The sequence below is a fragment of the Macrotis lagotis genome, chromosome 1, assembly GCF_037893015.1.
Source record: "Macrotis lagotis isolate mMagLag1 chromosome 1, bilby.v1.9.chrom.fasta, whole genome shotgun sequence".
NCBI classification, from domain to species: Eukaryota; Metazoa; Chordata; class Mammalia; order Peramelemorphia; family Peramelidae; genus Macrotis; species Macrotis lagotis.
Genome location: NC_133658.1, coordinates 511,576,371 through 511,597,738, shown reverse-complemented (window position 1 = coordinate 511,597,738; position 21,368 = coordinate 511,576,371). Strand labels below are relative to the sequence as shown.

At 36.2% G+C, this 21,368-nt stretch overlaps 1 protein-coding gene across 3 annotated transcripts in view; it reads right to left on the bottom strand.

Moving 5' to 3' along the window:
- The window catches only part of EFHC2 (EF-hand domain containing 2), a 297,057-nt gene extending 276,331 nt beyond the window's left edge, over nucleotides 1–20,726 (bottom strand). For all 3 annotated transcript variants that reach the window (XR_012474021.1, XR_012474022.1, XM_074214142.1), the window contains exon 1: nucleotides 20,595–20,726. Coding sequence is in view for 1 of the 3 variants with exons in the window: in XM_074214142.1 (XP_074070243.1) it covers nucleotides 20,595–20,636 (42 nt within the window). In the remaining 2 variants the exon portion in view is untranslated. The remainder of the gene's footprint in view (nucleotides 1–20,594) is intronic.
- Between the last annotated feature and the right edge of the window lie 642 nt (nucleotides 20,727–21,368).

Below are 21,368 nucleotides of genomic sequence, written 5' to 3'. Positions count from 1 at the left end.
TTGCAAACTTAAGAAGCATATCATCAATGGTTTCATCAAAATCACTGATAAAAATGCACAACACAAGTCTAAAGACAGAATCTGAAGTCCTCCATTTAAGATCTACCTCCGAGTTTCCATTAGCCTCTTAATAAAAATCTTTGGGTTTAAGCATACAAATACTTCAACTTCAGTTCTCTTCATATTTTCCAACAAGGAAACCATTAAGACTTTCTCAAATACTTTGCTTAAATCCAGATATGCTCTGTCTACAGTATATCTATGATCAGTCAAGTAACCTTGTCATAAAAAGAGCATACCCACAAGCATTTGTCTATTATGTTAATATATGCATGGCTCTAGGTGCTACAAGTACCAAAAAACCGATTAAGCAAGATGATTCTCATTGATCTGAATCCAACAATTTAATATGCTCTAGAATTGTAATAGGAATGAAAATCAAAGTCACTGGCTTTGATGAAAAAATCTTTTTTCTGAAAAAGGGGACATTTGTTCTCCATTAGTTGTATAGGACCTTTCCATTCTTCAAAATCTTGCTGTCAGTAGCTAGGCAATCATATCAATGGGTTGGAATTTAATTTTTCCTGGACTTTATCTGAACTCAATGAGTACAAATAGGATCTGTCTTAACATCTCATCTTAACAACTTAACATCTTGAATTTCAATTTCCTACTAAACAGAATGGTATAAAAAATCAAGACACATTATTTCTGGACAATTGATCATTTCATTAATTATGGCTACTGTATAATTAATAAAAAGGATTGGACATTTGACCATCTCTCCCAAACCAATGCTGGGTCAGCTTATTGACATGTACATACTCTTAGAAGAATGGGTGCTCCTGACAGGTGGCAATCAACTCTGGCTAACAATAAATGAGAAGAAAGAATATTATGATGAGATGGACCTATTCTAATGGGAGCTGTGGGGTGTGACTTTGACTATGTCATTTTTACTTCCAAAAAACCCCTAGTCCTGAGTAATTAGATAAAGCACCTAGCTGATACCCTAACCCCATCCAAGCCTGAGTAGAACACAATGGCCTTCACCAATGAGATCTGAACAAGGTTAAGGAGAATATTAAATATAATCTCATTATTTGGCCTATTCTTCAGAGGCTGATTTGATCTAGTAGAGGATAAGGAAATAGGAAGAGAAAGTTCTGGATCTCTCCAATAATAAATGGTAATTTACTTAAAGTAAGTAATATTTATAAAAATAAATAAATAAATAAAATTTAAAAAATAAATGAATAAAATATAAATAAAAGAAATAATTATTTATCTTATAAATGATTGTTGTATCCTTTTTGTTATATCCCTGTTTTAATAGCATTCTCATTAGAGAAAACAGAAGCAGATTTAAAGTTCAATATCTGTATCTTCATTCTACTCAATCAATCAACAATTATTAAACAATATTACATGCTAGGTGATGATAATGTTTGTATGCCATGACATGCATGTGAATTGGATTTGAGTGAGGGGATATTGCATGAAGTCCCCGGTCTCATGTCTTGCCTAATGTCATACAGCTAGTGTCACATGTTTGGGATCAAATTTAAACTCAGGTCCTCCTGACTCCAGGACTGGTGCTCTATCGATCTAGTTCCAAGTACTAAGTACTGCTGAAAATACAGACAAAAGTAAAATAGTCCTTTTTACATTTCATGAGAGCAATGTAATGTTTTTCACAGATGAGCAAATTTAGAATTTTTGCAAAATAGACAAGGATAACAAGAAAGATAAACCTTAAAGGGTGCTAGGGATTCTAAAAGAATTCCCAAGGCTTGAGAAACAATATATAAAAAGGCAGACAGGCTGGAGATCGAATATTTGGTACAGGGAAGAGTAAATGTAAAATTTGCAGAGCACTAGATAGATAGATAGATAGATAGATAGATAGATAGATAGATAGATAGATAGATAGATGGATGATAGATTTCATGTGGATAACTCAGCCCCATTTGAGAAAATTATTCAGGCACCAAAAAAATTGATTTTCCCCGAGGTCTAGACTTGAACTTGAACCCAGTTATCTGGTTTGAAATCCAACCTTCCTATGACATTTTATCTTCATCATGAGCCTAGATTCCCAAACTCTATACCAACAGTGTTCCATCAGTCAACCGAGCTAGGAAGGCTTTGAATATGGACCCAGCAAAAGTCTACATCTCTTGTCGGAGGGTACCCTAAGTTAAATTCAGACAGACTAATTGGGTTCGCTGCAGGGTGAGAAATTTTCAGCCACAGTAGTTTACTAAATCATAAAGAAGTTGCAGTTTAAATCAATGAAAATATCTATAACAAGGAAGCAACAGACCCTTGAAAAGAAAAAATGCTAAAATGCATTTTAATAGATAAACTAACATACATACCACTGTGCTCTTTCTGTGGGGAGCAGAAAAAGAAAGGAAATTAAGACTTGCGACTTCAAAACACTTCAATAATTCATCTTTCAGAAAATTACTTTTTTTGGGGGAAATGGAGAGTATCATAGCAAGTTAAATATAAAATTATCCCAAGTAATCACTGCTAGATACTTCTGCCAATTCAAGTTTGTGACCAGAATCATTCTGTTATGAATATCTTTTTTCCTAAGTATTAAATATATTTTTAAAAAATCATCTTCTCTATTTTTTACACACACAAAAACTCTTAAAGGTACCCAGAGAAAATAACAGAAGAAGAAATTGTCTAAAGCAATATAAGACATCAGCATTTATGATCATGAGAGCATAAAAGCTATCATTATTTATAGTGAAATGAAATTATTCAAAAAGTAAACCAAAATAAGCAAATAAAATAGCCTTCCCAAATACCCTTCATAAATCTATGATTTTTTTCCTGCTAATTTCTTTTTCTTTTCAAATCTAATACAGGACAGTGACATGCAGTTTTCATCCATCAGAACAATCACAATAGTAGAGTAATTTAATATATTTAACAATGTATTTAAATCAGTAGAGCTGAAAGAAAAATTTAAATCAATAAAAGCTTTATTATAGAGTCTTTTCTCTGAAAGGCTTGGATTTTTTTCCTCCAAATAATTCAATTTATAACACCAATCAATTTTTAAAATATAAAATATTTTCAAAGAATCAACTACATCTCCTGGTGTAGTTGGGAAGGTAGACAGAACAATTATTAAGTGGACAAAAGATTTAAGGGTTTTAAAATAAATTTGCATTCCCAAATCAAACATCCAAGATGGCATTAATATTTTTAATCTGATTTGGTAATAACTTGATATTTTGAAAAATATCATTAAATGCTGATATATAAACACTAAAAAAAATGAAAATGCCAAACATTTGCTCTGAGTTCATGCTAAGCTAGTTTAATAAGTATTTAACAATGAGTGACACTGAGTTTGACCATCTCACCTTAACCCTATTCTTATTAATATTATTGAGATAAAATTGTCCACAGGAGGAAGGACCATTACTAGGCAGGACCAGAGATTAAATCAATGATCATGATGGAATAGAATACTACCTCTATTCAGAATGAGGGAAGACTAAATGAGGATACAAGGATGCATTAACCAAAAAAGACAAGTTAAGTTTATTTAGAGCATCAAGATCTAAAGGATTAATTAAGATGGAAAAGGGAAAATGGTAGCTAGTGCAGCAGCAAATCAGGTAAAGGGGTCATAATGTATCAAGAAACAAAATAAAGGGAGTGTCAAGAGGAGCTGTTAATTTATGTGACTCAGTCTCCAAAGTCCTTGTTCCCTCCTCCAAAAACAATGTATTTACTTAGTATATACTTTAAATCTGTTTATATGGAAGTATATTTCTCCACGCCTACCCCAGTTGAATATAAAAGTAGATTTCATTTTTATCTTTGTACCTCTAAAATAACGGATTGGACACAGTAGGCATTAAAAAATGTTTGGTGAAGTAAATTGAATTTCATTTTTATGAGAATTGCATAGAGGCATCCCAAGCTACAAATAACTTCTCAAGATTCATATGGCCCTAAATGATCTGCTAGAAGGATGCTCAAGGGAATAAGAAGTCTTTATTAAGAAACTGAAGAATTCAGAGGCACTGGTTGTGGTTTTCTCATTGTTCTTAATCTGTTATGGAACAAAACTGCCCCAAGGACCTGATTAGCCTCAGTTTCCCAGACATGGCTTCCTTCCCCAGATCCTCAACCAAACATGGGAAAGGTTCGGGGAAAACTGAGTGATTTCCTAGGCCCCCATCCATTTGGAGTTTGGATATTTCAGGCTGCCTAAGTAGGTGTCTAAGACCACATGTGCTACAAAACTCTGATAATTTAGTGACCAGATATGTTTCCAGATTAGGATATGTGGGGAGGGAGTGGGGGGATCCACTACCAGAGAAACTAAGGCCACCACATCTTTGTTGCATATTGTTGATGTGTGTCAGGACAAGGTAAACCTCATTTTTTAAACATTCAATGACATGAGTTTCTAATTTCACACAACACCGAATCTAAACTAAGAGGATGCAAAGGAGAATCTACATCACAATTGAAGGCAAAGGCTTCAGATGAGAAAAACAGAATTAGGATGTGAATAGCTTTTTAATAAGGTGGTATTATCTTGAATTTTGGGACCACATGATAAACTACCACGTGAATAATGAATGGACTCTTGACCATGTATGGAGTGCCATATATGACATCCGTAAGTTTAGAGTACCCACTTCCAGTGTTCACATGAACTATCTGTGCTCAACTTGTGGTACAGTATTCAGAGCTCATGTTGGATTGATCAGCACAGTGATGGATGTCATTTTGGTCTTCTTTGATAACAAAGCACAAGAACCAACCAACCATAACATAAATGCATTTGCCCAGAATCTTACCAAACCCATCCAAAGGACTTTAAGCTAAAATGGTAGGATAAATAAAATGCCATTTATATATAATACATACATATATAGATATACATATTTATATATATGTAGATTAATACATGCATACATACACACAAAGGAATTCAAACTGAAAATGTAGGGGAAGGAGAAAACTATTTGACTATTATGTATAAACACACTATATAGTTAAGATTTGTTGTTCATCCCTTATACTCAAAAGAAGACTAATGACATCATGATGGGGTCAAGGTAGAGTGTATTTGACTGTGACTGATTAGTTCAGTATGAGCTTAGAAGGCTCTAAACCAGGTTGGGGACAAATAGTCCATTTGAATCTTTGCAATGGAGATATCTCTAGATTTGTTCATCTTACATTTCCTTTGGGCTACTGTGATTCTTCTTTACTTATAGAGCACAGCACCTTCTTTGATGTGGGCATACCATTCTGGGATAACATCTCCCAGCTCTCACAATCAATACCAAAGTTCTTCAGAGAGACCTTAGGAGTGCCATTATATCACTTCTGGCCTCTGGATGAGCACTTGTCTTTGAGGGAGACATATACCTGGCCTTCAAGTTATTATGACCAGTCATTAGAATTGGGTCTCTGTACCAGACTTTGAATGCTTGAATGTTCAGCTTAAGAAAAGACCTAGTATCAGATAGTTTATCTCACCAGGTAATCCTCAGAATATTCCTAAAACAATACAAATAGAAATGATTCAATTTTCTGGCATGGTAATGGTAGACTATACAGGTTTAACAGTGAAATCAGCACAATGGTTCTGTAGAACTTTAGTTTGGTAGGCAGTCTAATACCTCTTTTCTCCCACACATTCTTTTGGAGACTCTTAAATACTCTTCATTTATGTGGACATTCCCAGAAAGGTATACTGTCAAGTTAAGTGAATTTATCCATAGTATTCAAAATTTCTCTACGTGCCATAATGATGGATGGTGTGGTGCTAGTTGGTGGAGAACCTCTGTTGGGTAGTGGCAGAGAATTCTTCCATACTCTATTGCACTTCAGCTTCAGAGAATCCATTGACTGCACAATCATATATCAACAAACTCACTTACCAGCTCTCCTCCACTTTAATCCTGGCTTGTAGTCTTTGCAGACTAACTAGTTCACCATCAGTGTGGTAGCTGACCTTGAAGCTATTTGTTCTTGAAGGCATCTGACAACATTGCTGAAAAGAGCAAGCAAAAGTCCTACAACATTTCATTGGTGTCTAGGAAAGCTTGAAAGTATTATTCTTTACCTCAAAATCATGCAAGCATGCTGTCAAGGGAACTGAAATATACTAATGAATTTCTCTAGGCAACCAGCAATTAAGTCTTCACATTTGAGCAGGACTCTAATCTGTTGACCTGGAATCACCAGACAATTGTCTTTCTGGTAAAATGGATTTTGTTTTGTCCATAAGTATATGCATATTCCATGTTCCAATGGTGAGTGGAATCATCTTTGCAAAACTGTTTGTATTTTTTGGTGTTTTGAAGCAGGCCAAGGCTGAGTAAAGTAGGCATTTTGGGGGGCACCTTTTCTAGGTCCTTCCTCATGATAAGAGGTAAGTAGTACAGTCCCATACATACTACATATGTACTATACACACATGAAGTTAAATGTAATATGTATGTAACAATAGGAGTAGTTATAAGAAAAAGAAAATGGCAGATACACAAAAATTCATGAGACAAAATTCAAGAAAGAAAACAAAACAATAACCTCAAATAAATAAATATATATATATATATATATATAATTAAATTCAAAAGCAAGGTGAACTACAGATCTTAATGCAAGGAGACAGATTTTATTTCACTGGAATTATGTTAACTGTTAAGGCATTAAAGACAAGAAGAGAGATGAAGAGCATGAAGTAATGGAATAAATAAAGAAAGGGGTGACATAGGATTTCACATTATAATTTTTATAAAGATATTTAAGAACTAAGAGGGAAGGTATAGTTGAGAGCTTAATTAAAGCAGAAAAAGAAGTTTTGCTATGTAGACCATCTAAACCAAGCTTTAGAAGATGCTAGGGACCAGAGGTGGAGCATCAGCCTTGTAAGCCATATTGTAATGGTGTTGCCAAGACAACTGCAGGTGGGACTTGAATTCAATCTAGGAACATTTTAGAAGTGAATTAATTAAATGTTTTTATCAAATAGAACAGGTGAATGATGTTGAAAATATCCAAACGGCCCTTAGAAGAAAAAAATTTCCCCTCCCCTGACCATCTAAACAGAAAAAACAATATGAGTTTGAAAAAAGATTAGGTCACAGTCATGATTATAGAGGCATAATAAAAATAGGTAAGATTCCACGTCCCAAAATTATACAATAAAGTCAACCAGAAGAAATTCTTAAATAATAATATAAAGGTGATAGCTATGACTACAATAATTATTTAGTATTTAAAGAAGCAAGAGAAATAAATATATAGTATAAAGAATAATGCTTAATTTTTTGTGGGTAAAATAACCCTTTGGCAGTCTAATGAATCATATAAATATCATCTTTTTAAATGCATGAAATAAAATACACAGGAAGAAAGAAAAAATTATTTATTAAGCCCCTATTCTATATCAGTTGTTTTACAAATATTATTTTATTTGATCCTCACAATAGCCCTGTAATTATAGATGTCACCAATATCTTCATTTTGCAGCTGAGGAAACTGAAGCAGGCTGAAGTAAAGTGTTTTGTTCAGCATCACACAGCTAAGACGTGTCTGAAGTTGTATTTGAACTCAGATCTTCCTGATTCCAGGTCTACACACACATAAACATGTAATGCACATATAATTGTTATACCATATATTAAACATACTACATATTACCTCTTTACATAAGTAATATGCTATATTATATATACACACTGTATATTATGTATATTATATAGGTATACATATGCAGGCATTTATACATTTACATACAGATGCATACCTATATATAGTTCATGAAGGTGGCAGTTTCCCACACAGTTGGTTTCTTTATAGGAAACTTGCTAGTTATTTCCATTCTTTTGAAACATGAAATCCCCTACTTATTCCTTTCTATTTGCTTTAATAAAGTTCTTTTTGGGGTTTTTTGTGGTTCTTGTCATCTCAAACCCACAATGCCATGAATCTCTATAAATAAAAGTTAATAAGTTCCCTTTGTATCTAATATTTTTCTCTTTTAGACCAAGGGTTTTTAATCCTCATGGGGCCCATGCATTCTCAAGGGGATGTAGATAGATTTAAGAAGGACAATGATTAGGGTTTGGGTTTTTTTTGGTTAACTACATTTAAATATAATTATTTTCTTTATTCTCCCATGGTAGCCAGGTGACAAAAGTTGATAGAACACTGGAACTAAAGTCAAAAAGACTGGATTCATATTCTAGCTCTGATATTTTGTAGCTGTATAAGTCTGAAATCACTTAACCTCTGCCTGCTGTAGTTTCCTCAATTGTAAAATGGAAATAATAACACCTTCCTCACAAGGTTGTTATGAGTATCAAATACGATAACATTTGTTAAGTATCTGGTACACAGTGTATCATGTTACAATATTATATTATATTGTATTAAGTTGCATTTATATCATATCATATATCATATGTTATATCATATATTAATATCATATCATTATATTTGGGTATGATGAAAATAATTCAGGAATATTGATATAGAAGATGATAGATATAGACATAGACACAGGCATATCTGAGTTATTTTGACCTGGAATTAGATTAAATTATTTTCCTTCAGGAACATAGACTAGAAAGTTTCACAGGCTACAACTAACAGAGCAGTTGGAACTAACATAGCATGGATCAATCTATTTGTCTAGCCCTGAGATATCACATCTCACTTATGAACAAGTAAATACGTTCCATTTATCAGAGTCACTAAGCAGTAATTAAATATATAAAACCAAAAAAAATGTCACCTTGTTCAGTCTGTCTTTTCATATGAACTCTTCCACGAATTCATTGTCTCCTAGAATTCATTTCCTGAGGGGCTCTAAGAGATTGAATAGCAAGTGATGACAGTTGATAGAATGCTAGATTTTAATTTGGGAAGATCTAAGATCAAATCTCATTTCCTATACTTATTAATAATAACTATGTGATCCTACAGAAGTCCTGTAAATTCTCTCAGTCTCAGTTTCTTACTCTGCAAAATGGCATTATTAATAGCATCTAATTCACAGGACTACAGTGAGGATCAAATGATATTTGTAAAAGTGCTTTGTAAACCTTAAAGTGATACATGAACATTATTATTATTATCATTATCATTATTATTATCATACTATTATTACCATTATTACTGCTGTAGTCATGGACTAAGTCTATTGCTAGTTTTCTCCTCCTCACTCAGCAAGCCCATCTATTCAGTCTATGAAGATGGAAAAAACTTTTAAGTTCTACTTTTAATGGTAGATGAAAAACTTTCAGGAAAGGCAAGTATATTAAATAAATAACACCCTCTTACAAAGGAATGACAGCAACTCATACTAGAACTAAGAAGCCTGATATGAAATTTCAAACCTGGCAAATAATCTTATAGATCTGAAAAGACAATTAAACATCAAGCAACTGAGAACCTTTCTGGGCTTCAGACTGAGATAGAAAAAGAGAAAAAAAGATAATGATCCCTCTCTTATGTGATTATGGAAAGTAGATTTTTTAAAAGCTTGTTTCATTGTTAAATATGTTTGTATGTATAAATTCATGTGTTTGAACACATCTTTATGTTAATTTAATCTCTCTATGATAAAATGTAAGGTGAGGTAAGGTAAATGTGAGGTAAGATCTTTTGGTTTTGTACTTCCCTGTCCATGAATCCAATAGAAAGTGACCCCTAATTGAAACTGGGTGAGAAACCACTTCCAGGGTTAGAATTCAAGAGGAATCATATGTGGCCCTAGAAATGTGCCTCACTATCTTTGTCCTTTGTTCATTTAAGCTCACTCTTTCCATGAATTCCATGTGTATTTGTGGATGTTTGCCTCTAGGTTCACAGAAGAATATTCTATACTAACTAGTCATACTATATTTTCTCAATAAAGGCTTTTCAAGAGAGAATTTTGAGAGAATGGCAGAGTAGGTCAGAAAACTTCCAGCTCTCCAAATTTCCTCCACAAAAAAGGACAGAATATTGCCTCAGAATGAATGTGTAACATCAGAAATAAGCAGGAGTTGGGGTAGCAATTGCCCTTCTAAGACAAGTCGAGGAGACCCAGGAAAAACTCAACCTCCTGAGCAGAGTTTTAGCCTGAGTTAAGTACAGACACCTCCCAGCTGACTCTAAGGAATCAACAAACAAGTCCTGGGGTCAGCTAGGGTTGGAAGGCAACCTCAAACTCAGCAACTTTCAACTCACCAATAGTGCAGGGGTCAGATCAGACTGAGGGGATTGGAGTAGAATTTATTATGTTAAAAAAAGACTCTCACCTCAGGAATGAACCCAGTCTATGTACATGAATCAAAAACTAAAGGCCCCTTAAAATAGTAAAGGGAGAGCCCTGTAACCCACCAAATGCATCAACAGTTTGGTGTTGTACCATTATTCCAAAATATATAGTGTTCAGGTATTATGAAAATTTAAAAAATTAAAACCCTTCTTCTATCAATCGCTACCAAAAAAATAATTTGCTTTTCTCATCCTATACTTTACAACTGAGGTTAAATCCCTATTTTCTTCTCATAGAAACATTTCCTTGGAAACACAAAAACTTCACAATATTAAGGGATCTGAAATCACCTTGTTGGGTAACATGGAATGTCTACTGTTAAGTTAAGGGAGAAAGGAAAGAAGCTTAAGAAAAGATAGGAGAGGTGGTGAGGAAAAGAAGGAGGGGGGAAGAAATAGGGAAAGAAGGGAAAGACTGTATGTGTGTGGTTGTAGTCAACAGGTTTATGAAGAACAGGAAAAAGTGTCTGTAATACTCAAAATTCTGAGGCACTAAAATAAGTATGTTTTTTCTATAACAGTCATGAGATCATAAGACTACTCTCTTGTTACAAGAGACCTCTCGTGAAAAAGAAAGAATTCCGTGGTCTGAAATTATACAAGAAATCAGCCCAGAAGAGATAAAAAAAATTCTCAGAAATGAAACTTGGAAAAAACAATTAATAGTGAAAAGAAGAAACATTGGGTATAGGTTTTAAAGAGATTAACATGGATTAATGAACATGGTTTACATATATATGTGTTAATGAACATGGTTCATCAACAAAAAATTTAGATTTCAAAAAAGGTTATGTAATGAAGATGAAAACAAGGTTAAGTAACAGAAAATGCATCCAAAAATATGACCTAATATATAATAAGAATAGTTAATGCTCAAAGTGAACTGAAGTATACAAGGAAAACTGCAAAAAAAGGAAATTTCAGCTATAATGGAAGAAGTTCAAATAAGGAATAAAACCAGTTACTACTGTTAAAGAGAATGACTGAATGGTAAATGGATTGAAGTTGTGAGAGACTAGAGGCACACTGACCCACAAGCAGACAATTGCAGAAATTGAGCCGTGAGGTGACGAGGATCTGCAGCAGAATGGTGGCAGAAAAGTCAGTGAATTCAAGAGATGTTTAAAGAGAAATACATAGGATTTGGCAACATTGGATATGATGAAGCAAAACATAGTGAAGAGTCAAGGATAACTCCTGGGTCATGAACCTGAAGGACACAGATGATAGGGTTGCTTTCTATGTGTATAGAGAAAAGAGGGAAGGGTAATGTTTTAAGAAGAAAGATAATAGTTCTGTTCTGAATACACTGAATTTAAGATGTCTACTGGACATCCAGTTGAAGATGTTTGAAAGGTAATAGGAGAGATGTGAGACTAGATGTCAAAATATTAACTAGAACAGAAAAGGTAGATTTGAGATTCATCAGCATAGGAAGCTTTTTAGATCATCAGGAGTAGAAGTCTAAAGGGAAAAAGATAAGAAGGGTCCAACACAGAGCAATGTGGGACATTTATGATTAGCAGGAATGATCTGAATGAGAATCCAGCAAAAGAGATTCATTTAGAGGCATCTGAAAGGTAGAAGAAGCAGGAGAGAATGACATTTTGAAAAACTAGAAAAAAAGAGAAGGGTGATCAATGAGGTCAAAGAAAATGGAGAGGAGGAGAAGAAGAATTGAGAAAATGCCAATAAATTTGGCAATAAGACTGGTAACTTTGGAGATAGAAGTTTGAGTGAAATGATGGAATTAAGAAATTTGACTGTGAAAAAGATCTCAGGATGCTGGTGAACCATAATTTTACTTCAAGTACTTGAATGGCTACCAAAAGGAAATACAATTCTTTTGACCTTGCTTTCCTCAGTCTCCAAAGAACTTTTAACATTAAGTAATGCATTTATTGCAGTATCTTTATCTTAGATTTAAAAGCGGAATTGACCTCATCATTTTGCAGATGAACAAACTAAGGCACAGAGTGGTTAAGTGATTTGTCAAGATCATTACCTTTCAAAGATTCTATGGTTCTAAAGGTTGAGTGTCATTGGAATGCTGACTTGTGTTAGACTATAAATGTTTTAGGAATTTTGAGAGGGAAAGACTGTTGAGGGCCAATGAGGGGAGGAGGGGTATCAAACTTTTGGAAAGATGTGTGTGTGTGTGTGTGTGTGTGTGTGTGTGTACACATATATATGTGAAGAGAAGAAGTGAGTTCTGTAAATTTTGACGGGCAGTGGGGAGGCTGGGATAATCAATAAAAGATTCAAAAAGGAGTAGAGAATTCTGGGAGTTGTCAGTCAGTCTACAAGCAATTATTACTTGCTTTCTATATGCCAGCCTCAGTGTGCATAGTGCTGAGAATACAAAGAAAGGCAAAAACCCAAACCAAAGTCAAGCAATCCTTGTTCTCAAGGAGCTCATAGTCTAATTGGGGAGACAACATGTAAACAACTACTCAAACATGATGTAGAAAGGATATAGTGACAATAATCTCAGAAGGAAGAAGGAATTTAAATTAACTTTGAATGGGAAACACTTCTTGCAAAGGATAAGATTTTAGCTAGGGCTTGAAGGAAGCTAGGGAAGCCTGAAGGTAGAGATGAGAAAGGAGACTATTCCAGGGATATGGGAGGACAGGGGAAGGGAAGAAGACAGGAATGATGGTCAGAGAAAATTCCCAGAGTGAGGAGATGAATTGTATAGTGTAAAGAATAGCATAGAGGCTTTAAAAAAATGCAGTCGAGTGATATAGAATCCTCATTGTCAATTTGAGAAGTTTAATTCAATTCAACAAGTATCTGTTAAATGTCTTGCTAAGACAGGAGATAGAAGGACAAAAAACAACAATCCCTGCCCTTTAGAAACTTAAATTATTATTTTTGAAAATGGCTCAGGAAGCATCTCCAGGTACCTTTGAACAACCCTTCCCATTTCCATATATAGTGGACAATGGAAAGCTTTAGAGGTCAACTACATTTTCCTATAAAAATATAAACCAGTGATTTGAAGGTAGAATTTCAGATGAAGAGATTTTCTTGGTATAAAGATCTCTATATATGATAATTGATAATACTATAATTTGAGTTAAACAAAATCAAAGGTGGACTAGTCTACAAAGCATATGGTAAAGTCAAATTTTGATTTATATATTTCTCATATTCAGTGATTTGCCTATATATATATATATATATATATATATATATATATAAAATTTATAATGGAGTGTGCTTATATAAAGGCTTAATTAAACAATTTTTCTTAATTACATATTTTGTCTCTTTATTAAGTAGGGATTGGATCCAGTGATTCATCTTCATAGCATCACAGAATCTTGAGAATGGCAGGGACCTTAGTCAGGACATAATCAAATGAGAACATGAAAGGAAACCTTACCTTAACTTACCTGATAAGGAGTCAATCACCCTCAGTTTGAAGACCTCCAAAGAAGGGGAAACCACTAATCTTTTCAAGACGGAGGGAATGAGTATTTATATATATACTATATATATATACACTGAGTATATGTATACATTTACATATTCTTAGCACCTATACTACACTAAGCAATTTTATAAATAATAACTCATATGATCCTCTTGAAGCAGCACACTACACTTCTAGAGAACTCTGGGAAATCTTTTCTGACATCAAGTCTAAATTTTCTACTTAGACACTTCTACTTATTGTTTCTGGTTCTGTTCTCTGAGTTCAAACCGAAGAAAGCTAATTAATTCCTCTTGCATATTATGGTTCTTCAAATAGTTCAACATAATTATCATGCCTTTTGTGGCAGCTAGATGGCTGCAATGGAGAGTAGCAGGCCTAGAATCAGGAAGAATCATCTCCCTGGGTTCAAATCTGACCTCATATTCTTATACGCTATGCCACTCTGAGCAAGTCACTTAACACAGTTTTCCTCAATTTCCTCATCTTTAAAATGAACTGGAAAAGAAAATGGCAAACTCCTCCAGTTGCCAAGAAAATACCAAATTGGTCACAGAGTTGGATACAACTGAACAACAACAATCATGCCCTTCCCCTGCCTTGAGTTCTCCCTTCTAGGTATTAAACATCCCTATTCCTTCAACTGATCCTTCTATGACATGGACTCCAGGCCTGGTTTCCCCTTTCTGAACTCTATCTTATCGATGTCCTTCTTAAATCATGGTTCTCAGAACTGTACACAATGCAGTCTTACACAGCCAGAGTTTAGAGGAATTCTTACCTGCTTAGTCCTGGAAGCTATGGTTCTCTCAAAGGAATCAATCCCTGCTGATCCTAACTGGGTTCAAAGTTCACTAAAATTTTTTAGATCAGTCTAACCATGCCTCCCTCATTTTGTTAATCTGACTTTTTGAACCCAAATGTGGAATTTACATTTATTCCTTCTGAATTTCTAATTATTAGCTATCATAATAACCAGCTTTGTGTCAACTTAAATCTTGGGGGGTTTTGTTTTGTCAGGTTTTGCTTTTTTTTTGCTTTTTAATATACAAAAAAGTAGAAGTAAGATCAGGTAAGAGATAATGGATATAAAGCAGCTAGGTGGCACAGTGTATAGAGCACAGGACCTGGAGTCAGGAGAACCTGACTTCAAATCCAGTCTCAGGCACTTATCTAGCTGCATGACCTTGAGCAAGTCACTTAACCCCATTGCCTTCCAAAAGAAAAAGAGATGATGAATATAAAAGTGTGGTCTGGTCCTATAAAAACAGCATCAGAAGTGCTAAAGCTGAGAAACAAGCTGTAGTTGACAAAGAAAATAAAGAAAAACAAAACAGGTTGTTCTCCTGGCAGAAAAGAAGAGAAACCAATGGAAAGATGAGTTTTACTTGGGGTGGATGGGATGATAAGTAACAGCAAATCTGTTTAAGTCTTATTTTACTTCTCTTTTCTCTGCCAATGAGAATGACACTTGTCCTAGGAAAGAAATGATACAAATGGCCAATAGGGAATTGATACCTGAGAGGATGCTAAGAGAGCAGCTCATTGACCTTGATGAAGTCAAATCACCTAATCCAGGTCAATTACATGTCTAGGTTCCAAAAGAACTGAAAATGACTGCTGAACCATTTAGAGTAATGTTTGAAAGATTATAGAAAATGGGTGAGGAACTATAAGACTGTTGTCCCAATTTAAAGAAAAAAATAGGGCAGAATGCTCCAATTATAAGCCAGTGAATTTGAATTGGATTCCTTTCAAAATTCTAGAGCGGATCACTACAAAGATGATTGACTAGAATAGGAAATGGTGATTACCAAAAGCCACTATGACTTCAACAAGAACATTTCAGACCAGTTACATTTTAGCAAGACTTTTGACAAAACACCTCATATTATTCTTACAGAAAAGATTTGGATGAGGACATAATCGAATTAGATGAATTCAGAATTGCCTGGATAACTAAACTCAAAGAATAAGCATTAATGGTTCAGGGTCCTAATGAAAGTAGGTCTCTACTAGAACACCCCAATGATCCGTGTATCACAAATTATAAGTAACTTGAAATAAAGGCACAAATGACACATTCATCAAAGCTTCGGTCTGATTTCCCAAATTACTGTCACAGAACACTGTGGGACTTGCAATAATAAATAATAAACAAAACTCTTAAATGTTGGTTCAAAGAATCTAGGGATATGAAATATCAAGACATAAATGGGAATTATTTGGAATGGAGAAATTAAACTAATGTTTTTATTAGAAAATGAGCAGGTATGAGAAGTGTTTTTACAACCAATAATTTTCTATATTGTAACAATATTGTAACAACAATTGTAACAATAATTGTAACAACTTCCTTCTTGAAGGTATCTTTCCCATCTCTAACCTGCAAAAACCTATATTCCCTTTTCTTTCTGGACATGGTGCCACCATCATCTATTTGTTTTTATATTTAATTCTTTATTTCTCTCTTTTAAAGAATTCCTATTGATTTAAGGGTGATAGGACTAATCCTGGGAACCCCTTTTCCTTCCTCTGTACAGAAGGGAGTGTGGTAAGAGAGAGTGACAAGTCCTTCCTCTTCTATATTAATGGAACTTGGTAAGTTGGTATGTTGGTGGTAGTATTTTAGATGGAGTAAGCAAGGTTGTAGGTTGTTGTAAACCACTGGTGATCCTGCTCTGGTCAATAAATCATCATTTGGATGATGATGATGATGATGATGATGATGATAATAATGGTATACTTTCCACTCACACAGACCGAAACCCCTCTGTACATTAGTAAGTAGACTTCACAGTAAGCACTGGTAGATCAGAAGTACCTCTTATATAAGGATTCTGGTGATGAGTCTCTCCAAATTTAGTTCAGCTCATCCTAAGTAGTTTGAGCTCTTTGTGTGGTGGATAAGAATTCGAAACATCCACTAATTGGAGAATGGCTGAACAAATTGTGGTATATGGTTGCAGTGGGATATTTTTGTGCCATAAAAAAAAATGAAAAACAGGAGGATTTCAGAAAAACCTAGAAAGATTTATATGAACTGACACATAGTGAAGTGAGTAGAACTAGCAAAATGTTGTATACATGAACAACAACATTGTATGATGATCAACTGTGAATGACTTATCTATTCTCTGAAATACAATGATCCAAGACAATCCTAAAGGACTCATAATGAAAAATATTATCTGCTTCTAGAGAAAGAAGCTATATTGCCTAAATATAGACTGAAACATAGATTTTTCTCTTTCTTCCTTCTTTTCCTTTTTTTTTGTTCAAGTCTTCTTGAACAAAATGACTAAGTGAAAATGTTTTGACTGTTGTACATGTGTAACCTATATCAGATTACTTACCATCTGAGGAACAGTAAAGGAAGGGGAAAGAAGGAAGTATAGAACCTTTAAAATTGTTTTCACAAGTTATTGGAGGGAAAATAAAATAACAAAAACTTTTCCAGCTTATTAGAATCTATCAGAACTTGTGCTCTACTGACATAGTCTTCAAGTACCCAGCCCTATATTATGATGAAATCATCATAGGATAAAATTGTCAAGCACAAGAATTTTCTTGCTGAATCCCTATGTCTATTATATGGATGAGGCATGATGGTATAAAACTCAACATCATATGCATATGCAAGTAGCATTGTGGATACAGGGCTGGACCTAGGAATGAGAAAGAACTGAGCTCCAATTCTGTCAGCTTAGATACTCAATAGCAGTGTACCCCTGAGTAAGACAATTAATCTGTCTCTGCCTCAATTTCTTTCATTTGTAAAATAAAGATAATTAATAACTCCTATCTCAAATGGTGGTTGTGAGGATCAAATAACAACATATATAAAGCACTCTGCAGAATTCAAATGCTACATTATCATTATTATCATTGAAAGGGAATATGCAGAAATGGATAGACAATAGACCCTAAGGTCTGGAAGATCCATATTCAAATTCTATATCTGACACACACTACTTGTTTAACTTTAGACAGGTCACTTCTCATTGCTCCAGAAAATTCTGAAAAAATATGAAAAGATGAGGAACCTGAGGCCCAGAGTCAGTCTTACAACTCCAGGCTCAGCCCTCTTCGCACTGTACCATGCTAGATCAATGAATGAAATTATGAAATTACAGGTTTTTTACCTCTCCCCTCCCCCTAAAAATGATAAACTTTACATATTGGTAATGGTCCTAATTTTAAACGCATAGAGCAAAGTAATGATGCTACATGAAGGAAGCCAGGGGGGTTTCATTTACTAACAATAATAAAGAGGTTTAATCGACTGGATGATAGATGCTGAAGGCTTACGTCCATACTTTAATAATTCGTATTTGGTATAAATATTATTTTCCCCTATTTTACAGATGAGAAGAACCAGACTGGTCACACTATTAATAAGCATCTGAGGTAGGAACCAGGTATACTAATTCCACATTTAATATTCTCTCTAGTAAATCATATAATCCCTTTAAAACAAAAGTATAAAAAAGTACCCAGATGAAAATTCAAGTACATTGAAATAATGGACAATCAACAAATATGTTAGTGAGTTCCTTAAGGGCAGAGACTAACTTTTGCCTCTTTTTGTATCGTCAAGACTTAATTCAGTGCCATAGGAAGAATGTTCTTAATAAATGTTTACTGCCTGCCTGACTATAGTGAATGATTAATTGCTCAAATCATATGTGAAGTAACCTCCCAAGTCTCACAATAAAATGCTACGGACCTCAAACAAAAAAAAGCTAATAACTGAAATGTCTTTTAAAAAAATCAAATTTTCTATATGACTGCATATTTCTTTTAATTTTAATTTTGGGGGTGGCTAGGTGGTGCAGTTGATAGAGCACTGGCCCTGTAGACAGGAGTACCTGAGTTCAAATACAACCCCCAGAAGTTTAATAATTACCTAGCTGTATGTCCTTGGGCAAGCCACTTAACCCCATTGCCTTGCAAAAAATAAAAAAATAAAATAAAAAACCTAAATTTTTTTTTTTAATTTTAATTTTGGCCTTCAACACTTTCCCTTTTCATATATTTTAACATCTCTCAAGGCTAGGCTAGGCCTAGAGGACATTTATAAGTTTGTGTTATTATCACTGAAAAATAGTATTTTCTATTTTTATTAAAATGGTATTTTATATTCAGATCTTTTTTCATGTTCTAGGCTTTTATTATTGAAATGGCTATGTTTTAATTAGGCTTAAATGAAGGCTCATGAAGTTTTCAGGATATCATTTTATACATATAGAAAAGCTAAGAAGACTATGGTTTACAGAAGACACAACCAGATTAAGTGTATTAAGGTAAATATGTAACAATATTGGTCTACCTAGAGAGTGCAACACTGAACATAAACCATAAGTCTGAATGTTTCCAGTGGAAACCTTCCTAACATGAGTTTTTATAAAGATTAATAGTTTATATATGCCTTTTTATCCTTTAACTATTCAACTGTAATTAGATTGTTGACCAATTTCCAGAGGTTAAAGTTAAAGACTAAATTCTTCTGTGGAGGAAAAAGAGAAAAGGAGAGGGGGAGGGTAAGAAAGGAAAAAAGGAGAGGGAAGGGAAGGAGTTGGAAGAGACTGGAAAGGAGGAGGGAGAAGAAGATAGAGAGGGAGAGAGGAAGGAAGAGTGGGGAAAGGGGGAGAGGGAAAGGGAAACCAAGTTAAGAGGAAGGAAGGAAGGAAGGGAGGAAGGAAGGGAAGGAGGAAGAGGAGAGAAAGAAAGAAAGAAAGAAAGAAAGAAAGAAAGAAAGAAAGAAAGAAAGAAAGAAAGAAAGAAAAGGAGGGAGGAAGGAAGGAAGGGGAGGGAGGGAAGGAGGAAGGAAGAGGAGAGAAAGAAAGAAAGAAAGAAAGAAAGAAAGAAAGAAAGAAAGAAAGAAAGAAAGAAAGAAAGAAAAGGAGGGAGGGAGGAAGGAAGGAAGGGGAGGGAGGGAAGGAGGAAGAGGAGAGAAAGAAAGAAAGAAAGAAAGAAAGAAAGAAAGAAAGACAGAAAGAAAGACAGAAAGAAAGAAAGAAGAAAGAAGGAAGAAAGAAGAAAGAGGAAGGAAAGAAGGAAAAGAAGGAAGGAGGGAGGAAGGAAGGGAGGAAGGAAGAAAGGAGGAAGGAAGGGAGGGAGGGGAGGGAAGGAGGAAGGAAGAGAAGAAAGGAAGGAAGGAAGGAAGGAAGGGAGGGAGGGAGGGAGAGGGAGAGAGAGAGAGAGAGAGAGAGAGAGAGAGAGAGAGAGAGAGAGAGAGAGAGAGAGAGAAAGAAAGAAAGAAAGAAAGAAAGAAAGAAAGAAAGACAAGGAAGGAGGGAGAGGAGGAAAAAAGACAAAGTACTTTTGTATTCCTCTTGTTTATTAAAACCACGGCCGTACAGGCCGATGGCTCGCAGGGCTTTGAGGGAGAGGAGCCGGCGCGGCCCGGGCCGAGACGAGGCAGCAGCTGCGCCCGGTGCCCGCGGCGGGTCCCCGGCGCCCTTCCACGTCCCGTCCCGCCTCTGGGCTCCAACACGGAAGCTGTTCGGCTCCTCGGCCGGGAGCGGCGCCGCAGCGCGGAGAGAGGCGGGGGGGGGGGGGGGGGGGGGCGCCGAGGCCCGCTACACCGCGTTAGCTCGGCCCCCGCAGCCCCCGCGGCTGCGCGTGCTCCCGGCCCCGCGGGGCGGACGGGAGGGGCCGGCCCCGCGCCCCACCCTCTCGGCGGGGGCGGGCCTTCCGGGGCAGCCGCGGGAAGCCCACGGGCCCGGCAGGCGCGGTTGAGGCGGCCGCCCTCGCCGCTCCCGGCTCCTTTGCGCGGCGCGGCCTGCGAGGCCCTTCTTCCCCCGCCGGCTTTACTCACGTTCCTGTTGAAGCTGTATCCCGGCAGCATCGGCAGGGACATGGTGCGGGTCCCGGCGGGGCCGGGGGGAAGCTGCGCAGGGGCTCCCGCGGAGGCTGCTGGCCTTTGGCGTCGCGTTGCCTGGAGACCGGGCCTGACGTCACAGGCTGGAAGGGGCGTCGCCTCCTGAGGGAGATCCGTCCCGGCGTCCCGGAGACGAGCCGCGCGGATGGATCCCTGAGAGCTTCGCCGGGCGAAAGGCCGGCCGCACTCACCATCGTCCTTATTCGTCTCCGCAAATGAACCCGGGCAGATAGGCCTGGCGCCCTTTGCAAACCTTAAAGCGTGTAAATGTTGTGACAAATAGACAAATGTTCACACGTGTCACGTGTCGGCGTTATAGAGGTCCTTTATGGCCATTATTATCTGGACATTTTGCCCACTCTAGCAATAAACACTTCCTAAATATGCAAAGACCCCCACCCTGGCCTTAGATCTGCATTCTTAGGCACTGTGAACTCTTAATAAGTGTTTGTGGGCGACTTTCTCTTGGTTGATTCAATTTACCCTGTAGAATATTGTTTGAACACACACACACACACACACACACACACCACACAACCTCCACTGGTTTAGGAAGATCCCTACTTCCACCACCCCTCCTGGGCATTTCTGAATTCCAGTCCCAACTCCCGTTTGAATTCTTCCCTCTAGAGCCCAAGTTCAAAATGTCCCACAAAGAACTTATCTTTATAAATATATATGTATATATACATATATATATGTATATATATA